This window comes from Girardinichthys multiradiatus, chromosome 22 (genome assembly GCF_021462225.1).
Source record: "Girardinichthys multiradiatus isolate DD_20200921_A chromosome 22, DD_fGirMul_XY1, whole genome shotgun sequence".
NCBI lineage: Eukaryota > Metazoa > Chordata > Actinopteri > Cyprinodontiformes > Goodeidae > Girardinichthys > Girardinichthys multiradiatus.
The window spans coordinates 35,394,359-35,413,338 of record NC_061814.1 but is presented as its reverse complement, the minus strand read 5'-3'; the positions used below and the strand labels follow the sequence as shown (position 1 = coordinate 35,413,338).

General features: G+C 41.6%; 1 protein-coding gene across 3 annotated transcripts in view; it reads right to left on the bottom strand.

The window, feature by feature from the left end:
• Positions 1 to 18,980, bottom strand: part of ptk7b (protein tyrosine kinase 7b) — a 100,417-nt gene that overhangs the window by 10,702 nt on the left and 70,735 nt on the right. For all 3 annotated transcript variants that reach the window (XM_047351495.1, XM_047351494.1, XM_047351496.1), the window contains 10 exons: positions 17,387 to 17,489; positions 17,115 to 17,299; positions 11,474 to 11,621; positions 6,908 to 7,038; positions 4,655 to 4,921; positions 3,421 to 3,557; positions 3,193 to 3,328; positions 874 to 993; positions 455 to 604; positions 20 to 167 (listed from right to left, as the gene is read on the bottom strand). In XM_047351495.1, coding sequence (XP_047207451.1) covers positions 20 to 167; positions 455 to 604; positions 874 to 993; positions 3,193 to 3,328; positions 3,421 to 3,557; positions 4,655 to 4,921; positions 6,908 to 7,038; positions 11,474 to 11,621; positions 17,115 to 17,299; positions 17,387 to 17,489 — 1,525 coding nt within the window. The remainder of the gene's footprint in view (positions 1 to 19; positions 168 to 454; positions 605 to 873; positions 994 to 3,192; positions 3,329 to 3,420; positions 3,558 to 4,654; positions 4,922 to 6,907; positions 7,039 to 11,473; positions 11,622 to 17,114; positions 17,300 to 17,386; positions 17,490 to 18,980) is intronic.

Here is an 18,980-nt window from a genome sequence, read left to right as displayed (position 1 = left end):
AAAATAACGTCTTATTTACCTGCCATTCTTGGTGATGTCCAAGGCCTTGTCTTTCACCATCCAGTGGATGTGAGGCTCGGGGTCACCGCTGGCCTGGCAGTGCAGAACGGCAGTGTGTCCCTGGTACACTGTTGTATTGTCTGGCTCCACCTTAAAGCGAATATACACTGTGCATGCAAAGAGACGCATGCAAGCACAGACAGACAAATAGACAAAAAGCTCATTAATGTGAGGGCACCACTGGGAGAAAACCTCAACAACAGAAACTGACAGATTCTCAGCTACTTGGTTCTATTCATTATTGGAAAAGGGCCACCCAGAGGACAATAAATGCTGCTTTGTTAGAAATGTAATGAGAAAAGTCAATATAACCCGCCCTCCAATGTCCTGAGAACATAAATACTTTCAATGTGGGATATTTCTACATCTCCAGAATGACAGGAGAGGGGCTTACCGGCCACAGTGAGGGTCACCAGGGCTCTGATCTCCCCCTGCAGGCTGTTGGATGCGATGCAGGTGTAGTTGCCAGCATCGCTGCGAGTGACTTTGGTGAAGCGGAGCTGGCCGTTCCTCTGATCCACATGTGGTGGTAGCTCTCCTCCATCTGAGGGGGGAGACAGAGACGCAGTGAGCGGGTTAAAGAGGAGACTGACACTCCATTATGGTTAATGAAGACAAACGAGACGAGGTCTGTGATGATAAATCTTCTTCCCAATGTTTGTTGAAGACTACGCAGGTTTTAACAAGTCTCACCTTGATGGTGTCAAATATTTGTAGGTTGCTACTGCATTTTTTTGGGTGAGATCGTTCAAACAGCCTTTTCCTTATCAGATCTACATCGGAGAGCAAAGGTTAAGCCAGCGACATGTGTACCTGCTTTGGTCCAGCGGATTGTGGGGCTCTCTCTGCCCTTGGCGGAGCACTGGATGGTGATCTCCTTATCCAGCTCCAGGCACTGGGAGGGCTGGGGGGTGGGTGTGAATTTCAGCTTCTCTGAAAACACAAGTCCAGGAAAACATTACACGTGGTTAACACATGCGGTGAAAACATGGAGAGGTGGGGGAAGGTCAAAGCCCCTTTTGTGTAACTCTCCCTGCACATGAATTGACACCAAGCTGATCCGCATTGCCTTGCCAACAAATTCAGACCCCTTAAACATTCAAGAACACGCTTTAATGTATTTTATTGGGATTTTACTTGAGAGACCAACAAAAAGTAGTGCATACTTATGAAGTAGAAAAACATTTTTAGCACCACTGTTTTTTGTCATGTGCAACAGCTTTGCACATCTAGAAATGTTTGACCTCAATCCAGCTAAATACAACTCGTTTAGAGCAGCTAGTATTTCAGAACCTCTTGAAAAAATACTTAAAATTTTAAATAAATTACTGCTATAGGAAATTTATTTTCTTAAAAATATATTGTTTTATTTCTATGTTTGGGTTTTAAAGTAAAGAAAACCTAAATTTTTGCAAAAGGAGAATGGATGCATTTTCTCTTAAAAAACATTGATATTTGTGGAAATTGATGCAGAAAAAAAAGTTTCTAACCTCTAAATGGCTACTAGTACTTTTAGTGTCAATCTGTTGTGGAAAATTAATGCAATTATTTAACAAAAAACAGGAAAACTGCTAAAACCTGCATTTGATCTTATGTCTTTATTTAAAAACATAAGTTGGTTCTTTATCCAAAGTTTTAGGAGCCATTGTGGAAGGTTCAAAGAGCTGCTTGCTGCTCCAGAGCCAAAGGCTGTAGACCCCTGTCATAGCTCAAGCTCAGCTAGATTGGATGGAGAACATCTGTGGACATGCAACATTCAAGTGTTGCCACAGATTATCAAAGGGATTTATGTCTGGACTTTGACTGGGCCAATTTAACATGAATATGCTTTTATCTAACCCATTGCAGTGTAGCTCAGGCTGTATGTTTAGGGTTGTTTTCCTGCTGGAAGGTGAACCTTCAGCCAAAGCTCAAGTATTTTGCAGCCTCTAAAGTCCACCGTTCACACATCTCGACTGAAACTTCTCAGGGGCCGTTTAAGTCATGAGAACGCTGATTTGGTGCTAGGTGTGTGTGTCACAAACAGTTTTTATTTAAGCAACTGATAACAACGTGAACTCAGCTTAACAGGTGTTCTTTCATCAACAAAAACATCATGATGGTGCCTCCACTGTGCTTGACAGAAGTGATGGTGAGGTCAGATTGATGTGCAGTGTTACCTTTGCCCCATAAAGTTTTGCAGAGACCAGTGTCCTGGTCTCATCTGACCACAGCACCTCCCTTCATCTGTGTGTTGTGTCTTCTACATGGGTATAAACACACATCATATGTCTTTCTTTCAACAAAGACTTTCTTGTTGCCATGCTTCAGTCAAGTTCAGATTTGTGGAGTGCACGAGTACTAGTTTTCCTCTCAACAGATCTTTCCTGATGAACTATGGATTTCTGCATCTCTTCCAGAGTTACCATGGGTCCTCTTGGCTTCTTGCCCAGCCTGTCAGTTTAGGGGACACAACCATGTCTTGGTAGTTGTTTTAGGTGTGAGTTGAGTACTGAACCATTTTCCAGGTACGGGGCATCAGTACCGTATCGGTTCAAATGTGAAAGGTATCCAATCTAGTCCTAATAAAAATGCACGCCCCCACTTTTCAGGTTTTGATTTGCAAACATTTTGAAACACATCTACCATTTTCCTTCCCAATTTCCTTCACAATTATGCACAAATCTGTTGGAATGACACTAAAATTCCCAATAAAATACAGTTTTGTGGTTGCAATGAGACAAAATGTGACTGAATTGTTTGGCCACAACAACAACAGACTTATCTGATGATTCTAAACTCTGTAATCTATCAGAGGCTGAGATTATATAAACAGGCTGGCCATCTATCACGGTTTAACACTACGACAGGACACATGAATGCATGATGGAAATAAGGTGTTAAAACTCAGGCTTGGACCTAAGCTCCCATGTATGAGTCATGCTTCACACCTCTGAGTGTTCTGCAGAAAGAACACATGAACAGCACAAATTCCTGATTCAGCAGACACACACAAACCCTCAAGTATGAACCATGTTTTTTTTTTTTTTCTGCATTTATCATTTTGATTTCACCCATATTACACAAACTTTAAGGAAGCGGAGCAGAGAAACTAGTCGTAATGATCAGCAGAACAATTCCCCTGCAGCATACCGAGAACAGTGACTCTAGCTTGGCCAGACAATCGGCCGCCAATGGTTCTGGTGTCACAGCCATATATGTGAGCGTCGTACACCTCCACGTTGTTGATCCTCAAGGTGCCGTTAGGAAACAGCTTAAAACGAGAGTCCTGGAGGGCAAAATGAAGAAAAAAAGCTCTTAGAGAAAATTCTCCTTATGTGTCATTTGGAAAAGTCCACAGCTGTGTGAGTGACGACAAACCTCAGGTGTGATCTCCATGCCGCTGCGGTACCAGGAGACCTCAGGTTGAGGGCTGGCCTGAGCGTAGCAGTGGAGGTAACCTGGTTTACCTTCTTCTAAACTGCTGTCCAGAGGTTTAGACACCCACACTGGGGCAGCTGTGGACACAGAGAAAGGATAATCTTTGATGGCCCCAGTGTAGAAATGTAATACAACACAAAAGATTTTAAAGTGCACACACCCCTAATAACATTTCAAGTTTCTGTAAATCACAATAAATCCTTTCAGCCTTTAATTTGAAAAATAACCTTTACAATTCACCCACGGGAAAATAAACAGTGGGATAAAATACATAAAAACTTGAAAAGAAAAGGCAGTAAACCAGTTGCATTAGCATTCACACCCTTAATGCTCAACTCTAGTTTTAACTCTGTTATCTGAATCACCTGAAATGAAGTTCAGCTGATCTAGAAGTTTGCTTACATTTGGTCATTTGCATTTGTTAGTTAAAGCCATAGTCTTCAGAGACGTTACAAATGATTTAAAGTACAAAGGTATCAGTCAGGGGAAGGCTACTAAAAAAATCAACAGCATTTTATACATTTATAAATGTAAAGAGAGGACAACCATCAATAATTGGAGAAATTATATTAGAACAATGACATTACCAAAACTGATAAAAACAGGAGACAGAAACTGGTCAGAGAGGTGATTCAAAAATACCCAAACAAAATCTATTTTCTCCATATGTCTTGACTATTGAGTAGGGCTGAAAGGAAAACATGCAGGCTTGGATAAAATCTCCTAAAATTTTGTGGGAAAATGTATTCTGGTCTGATGAAAGTAAATTTAAAGTTTGAGGGTAAAAAAAAAGTATGTTTGCTACAAATATAAATGCTGGGCATCATCGGAAGAATACAATAACCACAACGAAACAAGGATGTGGCAGCGTCATGCTGTGGGATGACCTTTTCTTTAGATGACACTGTGATTTTCTGGAACGGTGGATGAAGTTAGCAACAGGTCCAAATATATGAACATGATGAATTATTTTAAGTTTGTGTTTTGAAAGGAATATGTTGTACTGGAGTTAAAGAACATACAGTCACATTAGACCCACATAATTTCATCCTTACTTTATCTTTCTTATGATCCCTTTCAGCTTCTTCACACAAACATTTCCAGTTTACATTTGTAGTTTAAAAATGCTTTCCTTCTTCTGATTTTCCTAAAAAACATTTTATGTACAACTTACTTGCAACGGTGAACGTGACCTCCTGGGTCCTGCGCCCGGCCTTGTTATGAGCCACACAGGTATAGACGCCTGAATCTCCCTCCTCCGTTGGACTGAGGACCAGATCCTGGCCCTCCTGGTACACCCGCCCCTCTGTGGGCACCATCTGACCTTCCCTCTCCCACCACACCGCGGGGTCGGGCTTCCCTCGTGGGGGTTGACAGGTCACTCGCTGCACGGTGTCTGCAGTGAACACCCTCGACATCTTTGGCAACATGTCTCCGATTTCTGTGGCAAAGAGCAGGGAGACGGAAATAACCGAGCATGAAGTAGAGATTTAAAACGTTCCAACTGATTTCCATTTAACCATTGATTGGCTTTCAGAGTCACTGGAGCATTTGGAATTTGGCCCTGAGCATCACTAATTCCCAGTCAACGGATTTCTTAAGGTAAATCCTCTCATTTGAGGAGCAGGCAGCATGGTGGACGAACAGAGAACATATAGGTTGGACTTAGGGGGGATTAACTCCTGTTTGGTGGGTCGAACCAAAAACCTGCAGCCCCTAAATACACAGAGCAATTAGATCAGTGTTTCAGCTCACAGGACCTTCAACTGGTGTTAGCTTTAATACTTAAATAGAAGTCATTAATACTTTATGGGCCAGCAGTGCTCTGAAAGCCGAATGGTGGGTCCAGAAGAAAGGGAGTTAGAACACAAGGAGGGGAGGAAAAGATCAAGAAGGAAGAAAGGAAGGTAGGACCCAATCAAGGAAGAATAGACTGACGAAAAGAATAAAAAGGAAGGACAGTAGAAATGTAGGAAAGATACAATGGAAGAGGTAAGGTAAGAAGGAAGGAAGGAAGGAAGAAAGGACAAAAGGGTAAAAAGAAAAGGAGACGATTAAGGAAAAAAGGAAGGAAGGTTAAAAAGAAAGGCAAACAACAAAAAGATGAGAGAACAGAAGGGATGTGAGATACAAAGAAAGCAAGAAATTAAGCATGAACACAGGGAAGAAAATTAAATAGGTCACAAGGAAGGAAGGACAAGGAGAATATGAGTAAAGTCACATGGAAGAAAGGAAGACAGAGAGAAAAAAGAAAGAATATGAGGAGGGAACAATAGAAAGACAAAAAGGTTATAAGAGAGGACAGAAGAAAGGCCAAAAACAAGAAACGTATGGCACAAAATAGGAAAGACAAAAGAACATAACATTTATACAACGGGATAGGAAATAAGCTCTTTTTCCCCATTCTTATCCAGACCTGGAAAACACTAAAAATCCCAGTCTTTTCCAGTTTTAGCCTGAGAAAAGGTGAAGAAGGCAGAGAAAGGAAGATGGTGGAGCACAGATGGGACAATTTAAACTTCTCCCCCAAACACTGAATAATACTGTGACACTATGTACTGCTCTATATAATGGCGGCTTGGATTACAATCAGATTAGGTTAAATAAGGCATTTAAATGGCGCTGCGGTTCACTGGGTTAAAACTGCAGATACACTCGTAATTTGTTAATCCCTGACCCCTGGGGAAAAGAGGAAAGGAATCAGGTGATCAGGACTTTGAAATGCTTAGAAATTCCAACCCTGAGCTCAGTCACAATACTGGACTTGCATGCACATGCATCTGAAAATGCAAGATGAGAAGATACTGCGGCTCAATGTCACTTTAACCCGATGCAGCCAGTTAAAATTGCTCTTTAGGGAGTTTTTCTTGAAAATCTCCAGGATTGTGTTCAAACTTATTTCTGAACACAAACGCATGTTATACTTTTCAGATTTTTGTTTGGGGAAAAAAAAAGGAAACAATGCACAATTTCCTTTCTACTTCACAATTATTCATTACTCTGTGTTGGTGAAAAAAAAATTCAGGGTATGAATACTTTTTCATGTATTTTCTTTCCTTTGCCTGTTTCAGCAACACCAGGATGTTATCAGTTGCTGCAGACCTCTGCCTGACAGGTGCTGCTGACTTTGGAGCAGGCTCTTTGGTCCAAACAAGTCTGGAAAACACCTGGACTGTTGGAGGAAACAATGTGATCCACTGGAGACTTCAGCATGAAGTGGATACAGCAAGGCCGGATGTCCGTACGGTAATTTGATCATCATCGGAGAGGTCTGGCTCTAAGTGAAAGGAATGAAGTGCAGAGCAGAGCCATGGAGGGGGAGATGATATAGGCCCTCCTCTCAGATTTCAGAACCACAGGTTTTTGTCTGTCACCAATTGAACAGCTGCAGTTTGATGTGTGTGTGTGTGTGTGTGTGTGTGTGTACCAGCTATAAGAAGAGATGCAGTCTGTGCAACCTCATATCCTCTGCTACCACGACCAACACACTTGTAGTTTCCTGTGTTCCTGGGCTTGACTTGTGTGATCAGCAGACTCCCGTTGGACAGCAGGAACACCCTGCACAGAAGAACCAGATAAAACTAGAAGGCAAAGCAGAGGATTACACTGGTGCATGGATTCAATACAACATAACCAGGGCTCCTACACATGTTTGATCTGAAAATGTCAATCTTTTTCAAACTCAACATCAGGAATTTATAGTACATATTTCTACAGAGATCAAGTTTTAAATGTAGAGCCATCAGAAAGCCAAGATTGTAACGAAGAGGATGGATGGATGGAATCAATGGGATGGTAAATACATTTTTAGAATTATTTTTCTCCATGCAAAAATCAATTCAAATTCCAGCCTTAACAGACAGGGCAGGAACCCTGCATGCAACCAAAATTCATGCAACTAACCACACATTCAGACCTTATCGGCAGGAAATTCCCAGCTGAATTTCCTTTAGCCTTGACAAATAAGTTTATCCGTCTTAACCTCAGCTGATTCACAAAAAACAATCAACTGCTTCTCAAAGAAGGACTAAAAAAACACCACTGATAACACATCTACAATAACAGAAAGAAAGTCTTTCCACATTCTGCTATAATTAAAAAAATACTTTTATCCTTCAGGGGGTCCAGGCTGCCAGCTGGACTCCAGTTGCTGGCAGCATCAGTGTGAGTGATAGAAAGGATGCGAAGTTATTAAAGACTGACCTTAAGCCAAGAATAAGATGGAAATCTCACATGTCAAACTATCTCCAAAGGCATATCAACAACTTTTTTTATGAATTTAGTGTAAAAAAAAGAAACGTCTAACAAAGAACGGAAAAACTAAAATCACTAGTGATGGCTGTTATAATTCTTAACAATGATCCCTAAGCAGAATTCATCCAAGACTGACTGCTTCTGCAGTGGATTCCCGGAGGATAGGTGATACTTCTGTCATCTTGTCTCCTTTATTCAGGAACAGGAAGGGAAATGAGCTGCGGTATGTTTCTCCCCATGACGACGATGATAAGATAGTTTGCAAAACATGACTTCACTCTGAAGGAAACCTCTAAAATAACCTCACAAGAAAACGAGCCAAGACAGACTTTTTTCTCAAAAAGAAGAATATCCTCACAGCTCTGCTGGATCCCGTGTATAAACAATCATTTGGCTTCACCATTTTTGCACAACAGCCTTGAGCTTAAGCTCATCTATTTTCTCCTAATTTCAACCACATGAAAAATGATCCTCATCCAACAATCAAACAAAGTCTGCTGAGGGTTATCTAAACAGCCGCGGTGGAGGACAGATGATGTTCCCCACACCGAGCTACATTCCTCTGGCGTTACAATCAGCCCAGATCAATAAACCAGAACGCACAAAACACAAGGCTGCCTGGGAATTCCTCAAACACAACGAGGTCAGGTTTTAAAGACAAATCAAACACGTTTTTGTTGTAGTTCTGCCATCGCTGCCTTAACTTATTACACAAATAACTAGCTAGTAATATCTGAGAATTTCACCTTTCGTGCAAAAAACCTGCGAGCATGAGTAGCGATTGAGGAAGAAACAGGTGCAAGAAACCTTAAAGTGAAATTAGAAAGAGGCCATCTCCTTTACACATTGCCTTGCAGACGTATCCACACTCCTCAAACCTTTTTACATCTCGTCTTGTTACAAACTTCAGTGTGTTTTATAGGGATTTGAAAGAAAAAGGATACAGCGTTTTAAAAATGTTTTACAAATAAAAATGTGGAAAGTGTAACATGCAGGTGTGTGGCGCCCCTGAGTCAATCCTTTGTAGAACCACGTTTCGTTGCAATTACATCTGCAAGATTTTGGGGGTATGTCTCTACCAGCTCTGCACATCTGCAGACAGACACTTTCACCCACTCCTCTTTGCAAAACTGCTCAAATTCAGTCAGACTGGATGGAGAGCCTCTCCGAACTGAAATTTTACCACAGATTGTTCAATTGCAATTAGGTCTGTACTTTGACTGGGCCCTTCTCACACATGAATATGATTTGATCTAAACCATTTTATTGTAGCTCTGGTTGTATGTTTTAGGGTTGCTGCCCTGCTGGAAGGGGAATCTCCGCCCCAGTCTATTCCATCAACTCTTCCCAGCTCTGCTGTCTCTGCTGTAGAAGAGCATCCCCACAGCATGATGCTGCCACCACGTGTCTAGCGTGTTCCTTGTGTTTGCTCACTAATGTTCTCCAACAACGCTCTGAGGTCTTCACAGAACACTTGCCTGACACTTCATTAGAAACACCTTGCTAGAACCGGGTTGGAGCCCATTTTCCCTTTAGAAATGTCTTAATTCTTGGTTGCTTAGATTCAACAATGAGTCAGAAACATTTCTGTTAGATTTTGGTTCATAGTGACATGATAGCATCCACCCAGTTGCTGCAGATTGGTCTGCTCCACATCTCTGAGGTGAATCTCCTGTTCCAAATCCCCAAGATGCTCTACAGGGTTCAGATCTGGTGACTGAGTCCACTGGGTTACACAATGTCATGCTCAAGAAATCAGTTTGAGATGCTTTACATTTTGTGACATGGTGCATTATCTTGCTAGAAGAAGCCTTCAGAAGATGGGTACCCAGTGGTCATATATGGAGATGATCAGCAACAAAACACAGAGAGGATGTGGTGTTTAGACAATGCTCAGTTGGTACCAAAAGGTCCAAAGTCTGCCAAGAAAATACCCCACACGACAACACTGTATCAACCCCAAGCAGCCTGAACCGCTGATACATGGCAGGACCCATGCTGTCAATTCAATTCAAATTCAAAAATACTTTATTAATCCCAAAGGGAAATTAAATGTTGTTAAAGCTCATATTATGAAGGTTTCCTCAAAGAGCCGTTGTAGATGCTGATGGCTGTGGGCAGGAAGGATCTCCTGTAGCGCTCCGTCTTACAGCAGATCTGAAGAAGCCTCTGACTGAAGACACTCTGTTGTTGTAGGACAGTCTCATGAAGAAGATGCTCAGGGTTCTCCATAATGTTCTTCATTTTATGAAGAATCTGTCTTTCCACAATGATCTCCAGAGGTTCCAGAGGAGTCCCCAGAACAGAACCAGCCTTCTTTATCAGCTTGTTGAGCTTTTTTAAGTCCCTGGCTCTGATGCTGCTTCCCCAGCAGATGATGGTAGAAGAGATCACTCTCTCCACAACAGACTTATAGAAGATATGCAGCATCTTGCTGCAAACACCAAAGGACCTAAGCTTCCTCAAGAAGTACAGTCTGCTCTGTCCCTTCTTGTAGATGGCTTCACAGTTGCATCTCCACTCTAGTCTGTTGTCCAGGTGAACACCGAGGTATTTAGACTCCTCCACCACCTCCATTTCTTCTCCCATAATAGAAATAGTTTTTGACTTATTCCTGTTTCTCTTAAAATCTACAATCATCTCCTTTGTTTTAGTCACATTCAAAATGAGATGATTGTTTCCACACCATGCCACAAAGCGGTCCACCACCTTCCTGTACTCAGCTTCTTGTCCATCTCTGATCCACCCCACGACTGCAGAATCATCCGAGTATTTCTGCAGATGACAGGAGTCTGTCTTGTACTGGAAGTCTGAGGTGTACAGAGTGAAAAGGAATGGTGAGAGTACCGTCCCCTGTCATGTTGCTTACGCCAGTGGTTCCTTAACCATAACCATAACCAGGACCTGATATCGTGGATGTCTTAGTTGTTTCCCTACTGTGACACATCAGACCAGAGGAAATTGAGACTCCGTTTCCTGGTCTTAACTGGACTGGCAGCTTGGCGTTGCTTCCTGCGTGGTTTTCTGCTGCTGTAACCAACCTGCTCCGAGGTTCAACGTGTTGTGTGAGCTGAAAGCATGCACCTAATAAAGTGGCTGGTTAATTACTGAGAGTAAATTACACACAATTACTAAAGGTGGACTTTAGTAATTAGTAATTTAGTAAACCTCTGAAGCCAAATGGTTTTTATTCAGGGGAACCACAGTAACGGGGCCCAAAATCTGAAATGCCACACGTTTCAGATTTTTTAATTGTACAGAAATTGGAAACCCATGCGTCATTTATTTTCATTTAACTTTAAGGCACTATACTGTGTTGGTGTCTCATAAAATCCCAGTGAAATTGAAGTTTGTATCTTTAACTGGACAGAACATGAAAAGTGCACTGTGTGTTTATAATGGCAACACTGCTAAGATGACTGTAGCCTGAGGGCTACACTGGAGGACTGTAAAGTCCATTGTGAGAGGCTGGAGAGAAAAGCTGAGTTCATGTGATGTACGGTGGACCGTTGAGCCAATTTAAAGCCCATAGTTACACCTTGATGTGCAATTTGTCTAAAAGCCTGAGTTGAAAGAAGGGTAATGCAAAGGTTTCTACAAAAAGGTAGTGGAGCAACATCTAAATGCAGCTGATTCTCAGGAGAACAGATGATAGGAAGAGGTGAAAGCAGGATGACTAGCTGGTATGAGTAAGAAAGAGTTTGAAAAGTGAAAGGAGCAACTTGAGGACGCAGCATACCGAGACTTGTTAGCCAGCAGCTCGTTCTCGTGATACCACTCCAACGTGGGTTCGGGCTCCGCTGTGAACTGACAGTGGAACATGGCTTCTCCGTTCTTCAACACCACCTGGTCCTCAGGGGTGACCACCGGCCTCGGGACGCTCTTGTCTATGAAACAGCAACACAAACATGTGCATGGTTACATCTGCAAGTACTACACCAGTTTCCATCTGCACAAGCGGATTCGCGTCAAAGCGGCAAACAAACTTTTAATTAGAAGCTGCAAGCAGCAGTTGGATGCCGGTGAGCGAGCAGCCTTCAGCTGATGTGAGTGTCAATGCCACAGTGGCCCCTGGGGAAAGTTAATGATGTCAGCATACAGACCATGCAGCTTATCACGCACAGGAGATCATTTTTTCTTTATCTGTGACAATCTAAGGACAATCTATTCCCAGAAATTAACATTGTGAGATCAACGTTAATTTGAGATCAACAGCAACACAAACAAGAAAGACCAGATGAAACATTTCATAGAAATAGTTCATAGAAAAGAAAAGTGCAACCTAAGGGTTTTATGCATTAGAACATAAATGATCTGGTCTTCACCAGGTTCTGACATTATTTAAATCTAACCTCAATTGTAAAACAAAACATGCCGTGTTTTAAAGTACATCCCATTTTTAAACTGCTTTAAAAACCAACCATAACAGCAATAACTTATAGTTGTCTCATATCAATGTGGAGGAATTCAGACCCACTCGTCTTTCCAGCATTGCTTCAGTTCATTTCACTTTCCACCACAGTATTTTAGTCAGATTAGGGCATTTTCTTTAACTAGGCCATTTCGACACCTTGGTTCATTTATTTTCCAGCCAATCTGTGTTAAGAGTTGTTGCTGTGCCTGAGATCATTGTCCTGCTAATGACCTGGTTTGGACAAAGCTTCAGCTGGCTTCATATTAGGGGTCTGTGGTCCTTCAACCACCATGCTTTGGGTTAATATGCTATATTTGCTTTTCTTCAAACATTACAGCCAAACATCTATACCCCTGTCTGTCGAAAGAACATTGTTCAAGAAATGCCAGGAAGCATTCAGATGCTACTCCATAAACCCAAATCATGCTACTGCATATTGTTTTAAATAGATAAAATGGTTTATCCCCACAACCCAACCAAACAAGGCTTGTTCAGTCTTCAGTTTCAACTGTCCTGTCATAGGAAACAGGGGCGGAGAAAGAGGGGAAAACATGCGACAAACATCGCTGGGGCTCGAACCCGGGACCGCCGCTTAACCCCCTACACCAAGTAGGGGGTTAAGCAGTTAAGCGTTCGGTTTTGGTGAATTTGCTGTTTACTTCTGGGAAGATTAGCACGACAGCTGTCTTAAATGTTCTCCATTTGTGAATAATCTTTTTCGCTGTAGAATGAAGGGCTGCCATTTTCTCTCCTAACTCCTACGGAAGCAGCAAGGTTGTATTCATTTCTCAACTAGTTTGTCAACTAATCAAGTAAAATGGAATATGTTGTGTGCTTTCATACACTTGAGGTAAGGTTTAAACAATTTCATTTTATAATATTCCAAACAGCACTGCTTGGGTAAACCCTGTGCTACTCTGACATCCCAAAGGGAGAGATATGCTATACAATACAAGCAGGAGGTGGAATAAAAAGCTGAAAACATGTGAGCTTCATAAAGGAAGGGGAACATGAAAAAGCCCTAAATCCAAGTTGGTTTAAAGGTGCGAGTCAAAACTTCAAATTTGCACAGCTATGAGGAGGAGGAACGGTGCCAGTGGCAGCTTTGGGCTAAGACTCAGGATTAGTTCAGGAAAAATGGAGAACAAAAAAAGGTGTGTAGTAAGAGGACACCTGGCCCACCCAAGACATCAGTGGGAGGGCCTCAATATACAGGAAAAACAGCCTAAATCTGCTTTTCCTTACAATGACCCCTAATAGAAAAGCAAACGGCTGCAAAACTGTAACTGGAAGCTTCCTGGGTTTTTTTCTTCCCCAGTGCAGGTGTTAACGTGGCATGTGTGTGTCTTACAGGTGGGTAATTAAAGTGGAGAAGAGTGTTAGGTTTCTCCAGCACAGATGTGCTACTGTATTAACAGCCGTGGTACTGCTGCATGCTGCAAGAAGTCATGTAACCCACACATAATGGGCTAAACAACAGATTCTGAAGGAAAACAAACAGCTTCCCTGAACAACAAACGGCCTGTGGAAGTATATGTTACACTCAGATCATCAGTGGGATTGTTCTGCTTCAGGATGTCAACTTATTGTTCACTTTGCATGCTTTTATATTTATATTTCAGCCTGTGTGGGAGTTGGGAAATGAAGGTGCAAGCACGCTGTTTTATAATCTCATTGGTTGCTCTTTCAAGGCTTCTTCCTGCTCTCTCTCATCACTAATGGTGCTCAAACTTACTTCCTCTCCTTTCATTTGCAGCAGAGGCGGACTTGGAAAAAGGTAAAGAGAAAACCGACATAAATAAGGACAAATGTAAATAAATTTTAGGATTTTAAAACTTTAGCTACAAGTCAGGGATTAACCTGTGACACCTTTAGTCGATCCATTAAATTGCCCATCCATGTTGTTCTGAGCAATGGTCCGACTCGAGAGAAAGTGGAATTTTTAAATTCTTTTTTGTCCTTTTCTTTTTTACATGTGATGTGTAATTATATTTGGTCATACATATAAATATGCGTTATTTGATGTTTTTTTTTTTTTTTTTAACAACCCTCTCTTCTGGGGTGGTGGGATGTTTTTTAATGGAATATGAAAGAATTCAAATAAAATATCTTAATAAAAAAGATGTTAAAATCTAAAAAATGAAAAAAAGTTTGTAAATCTAAGTCTACAGTACTTAAATGTTTCAGATCAAACTTTTTTTTTTTTTATATCAGACAAAGATAACCTGAGAAAATACAAACAGTTAGAAAAATAGCTATCATATAGCAGCCGGCACTATGTGAAAAAGAAACTACTCTCTAGGTAAAATGAAGAATTAACTGTGATTAACTACATTTGTTGGTTCGATTTCACTACCTACAACCAGGCCTGCTCATTGTGGGCCGGTATTATCAAGAAATAACGTAAGAATTACCTATCTAAAGACATGAAATAGGCTAAATGATGAAAACTAAAAGTATTTAGTAAAAGGAAAATCATATAGCCAGTCAAACATGGTGGTGGTAGTGTGATGGTCTGGGGCTGTTTTGCTGCTTCAGGACCTTGATGACTTGTTGTAATTGATGGAACCATAAATCACTGATCTGTAGCTAAAAAGGTGAATGTCTGGCAATCAGTTTGACCTTAAGCTTATGCACTCCAGTTGTGCAGCAGGAAAATGGTCCAGATCACAACAACAAGCTCAAGCCTGATCGACTCTAAAATTGCAGGTTTGGGAATGCCCTAGTCAAAGACCAATTGAGAGGCATTGATGTGCCCTTTAAAAACCTTGCAAGGAATTGAAACAGTTCTGCAAAGAGTGAACCAAAATACTTCCAAAGTGATGAAAAACAATCACTGATTGTTACTGGAAATGCTTAACAGCAGTAGTTGTTGCAAATAGTTATTATGTTTATGGGGCAATTGACCTTTCGGAAAAGCCCCACCCCCTTAGTTACTGTTACTACGCCTGTCGAGCTTTCTGTAGCCGACAGAGTGTTAGCGCATGTCATGACAGGGATAGCTTGTTTACCAGTGCGTGTTAGTGACTCGTTTTGGAGCAATACTTGCACGATATCCTCCAGATCGAGGCAAAAGGGGTTACAATATGCCGTGGAGGGTTATATTAAAAATATTACAATACGTAATGAAGGGGACACAACAATTCTCGAGGCTAAAGCATACCGGTCTCAAGCAAAATCGGAGAAACCCCATGACCTCTACCTCAAAGGCAGCCAGCACACCCTTCTGGACCAGTCCTGCTCCTGTACTGCAGGGTAAGTTCTCTTTTTTATGTTAGTTAAGTAATGTATTAGTCAAATATGATTGTTACCGGTAGGTTATCTAGCTAGCTAAACTTTCATCAGTGGTTAGCTTGTTACTGTAGGTTCATGGATATAGCTAAGGTTATATGTCAAAGCACTCATGTGCAGTTGCTGTAAGTACCTATGTACATTGTTGTCAAAAGCATTAAAAAAGTGGTTATGCTACTGTTGTCTTAAAACAGGTCACCAGGTTGTTGCTCTCATATTGTGGGCCTTATGCACACCGTGGACCTGTGCCGTGCCAGAAATGCTGACATCTTCAGCACAAGCCAGCCCCAGCAGTGGCACAAAGCTAGGGGGAAAAAGATTTATGGACAACCTGTAAGCAGTGTGGTGGTAGCCAAGGCCAAAGTCAACTGCAAGCAGAAACCCATCATGTCCAGTTTTATCCAGAATAAGTATGTTTTTTTTTTCTTCTTCAAATACCCTTCAACAACATTGTCAATCACATTTTTACACAGGTTTCACACAGGTTGCTTCAGATAGCCTTTCCCCCATAAATGAATAAAATCTTCATTTGATAACTGCTTTTTGCATTTACTCAGGCTGTTTTTGTCTTATATTAAAATTGTTTGTTGATCTTAAATGTTTGTGACAAAAAAGCAAAAACAGAAGACGAATGTGAGGCGCCAAATACATTTTTAACCACACAGTAAATATATTGTGACGCTGTCTGCCTGGCAGATAAATCTACGAAAGCAGATCTTTCCTGTGATTTTTCACTATTTTAGAGCTAAAAGTCCTCATCGAGCTAAATGTTAAGCACAGATTTTCAACAGGTACAGTACAGACCAAAGGTTTGTACACACCTTCTCATTCAAAGAGTTTCTTTATTTTCATGACTATGAATATTGTAGCTTCACACTGAAGGCATCAAAACTATGAATTAACACATGTGGAATTATATACTGAACAAAAAAGTGTTGGGCAAACTCTCATGAACCCTCGAGCACCCTGTAGAGGGTGTAGAGCTGGTCCAGTGTTCTACGGCCGGGACGAAAACCACACTGATCCTCCTGAAGCAGAGGTTCGACTATCGGCCGGACTCTCCTCTCCAATACCCAGGCGTAGACCTTACCAAGGAGGCTGAGGAGTGTGATCCCCCTGTAGTTGGAACACACCCTCTGGTCACCCTTCTTATGAAGGGGGACCACCACCCCAGTCTGCCAGTCCAGAGGCACTGTCCCCAACCGCCACGCAATCTTGAAGAGGCGTGTCAACCATGACAGCCCCACAACATCCAGAGACTTGAGGTACTCAGGGCGGATCTCATCCACCCCCGAAGCCCTGCCACCATGGAGCTTTTTAACCACTTCGCCGACTTCAGCCTGGGTAATGAAAGAGTCCAAACCCGAGTCCCCAGCCTCTGTTTCCACCACGGAATGCATGATGGCAGGAATGAGGAGATCCTCGAAGTACTCCTTCCACCGGCCGATAATGTCCCCAGTTGAGGTCAGCAGCCTCCCACCCCCACTGTAAACAGCGTTGGCGAAGCACTGCTTTCCCCTCCTGAGACGGCGGACGGTTTGCCAGAATCGCTTCGAGGCCAATCTTATTCGAGGCCAAGCTTATTATATTTCGGCATCAGTGTACATTATCTCAAATACATCATGAATAAGTTTTGTGAACACTTCTTTAAGAATAAGAAGACAGACTTACGCACCTATGACAGTGAGAGTGAAGTTGCTGCTGCTGCAGAGCTGCCCAGCGGCGTTTTTGGCACAGCAGTAGTAAAGGCCGTTGTTGTCCGGACTGGCGCTCTGGATGGACAGGGTCCTCTCCTTGCTGTTGATCTGATGGCTGCTCTCCAACAGCTTCACTCCGTCTTTGAACCACTGGCAGGTCGGCCTGAGAGAGAGGGAGAGCAGGACGGAGCATACAAAGGTGAGGTGATGAGTAAACACTCTTACAGATGTAGAACAGGAGGAGACTTACCGTGGGTGTCCATCAATGTGACAGCGCAACGTGACCCGAGCAGAGCTCTCGATTTCCCCTTCAGAGTCCGGCTCCTTCAAAGTCACACCACCACTCTCCAACCCTGCAGAGCCAGAAAAATAAAACAGAGTCCAGGAGAAGGACAGCAGAAAAAATTGAGTTAAGTGGTCATCCTGTCATCTGTCAACACAGGACACATTGCAACACAAATGGGAGCAGTACGGATAAGGAAAGTGAGCAACATCATCACAGTGACAACAAGAGACGTGGTAGCGAGCAACCACAGCTTCAGTTCTGCTTATATCACCGTACCGCTGCACTCACCAGAGCTAGATGGGCTTTTTCAGATATTTAATGGACGGTTCAGTGACTCGCTCTGTAATAAGACATGAAACGCTGTCCAAAAATGAGGCAGGGGTGAAAGAAAGCAACGAGTCAAAAATGAATATTTGAAACAGTGAATGTGACAAAAAAGTTTTAAAATATCTGGTATGTGGAAAAACTATTCAAAATATCGTGATCAAGCATGTCTGTACTTCTAGAGAAGGTTGCAGATAATGCCCCAACAAAGACACTGAAGGAACGCACGTAAAACTTAACTGGTTGTGTTTGAGCAGGAGATAACAAGGAGAGAAAGGATATGAACTGATGTAGGGTTTGTTTTAAACAATTAAACAAAGGCAGCAGAAAAAAACGGTTACAAAGTGAAGTTACCTCTAAAAAGATGACCCAGTACACTGGCCTCTTTATCTCAACGAGATGAAGCATGCAAATATTTTCTCCTAATTATGTCCAACTGTGATTCTCATCAGATACCAAGCCTCTCATCCCACATCAAATAAAACCGTATTTTTTCCTGTAAGCCCACAAGTGTAACTAGAAACGGCCAACTCATGAAAATGTGATTTTGACCTGACAGAAAAACAAACCAATACTTTAATATTTTATAATTATAATAATTTATATAATTGCTGATAAGGATGTGAAATAAGTCAAATGTATTATAGCTCCAAATGATCACAAAATCACTGTAATTAACTATTATTTTATCACATTCTGATTTCCTTGTGTTTACCATAATGTGGAAAACCCAGACAGAGGAAATACATCGGAAAATTTGGAAAATCATACCATTTATTAATTTGAAACGCGATCAAACAAATCTGCTTGCAAATCCATGCAATGGATGCGCAATATATCAAATACATAAAATCATCACAATATCTATCCACTATGTGCAATATTGCATTTGAAAAAGAAATGCTAATAGCAACCTATGTCATTATTACCAAAGTATTCAAAAATAACATCACCACTTATCGTTGTTTAATGCTGCAATGGCGGTATCGGTTCCCTCACTTTTTTCTACGTTTCTGCCATAATGAGGCTGCAAGTGCAAAGCCCATAAAACTGGTCAAACATATCACAGGCATGTCTGGATGTGTGATTCTTCATCTGCCAAATATTGCGTACAACCAGTCATTTGCGATCATTTTACTCATTTTGATTATGTAAGAACTGTAATTACCTAACAAACCAGTTTTTGGAACATTCACAATAGAGACTGTGTTGCTAACTGCAGCAAAGCGCTAAT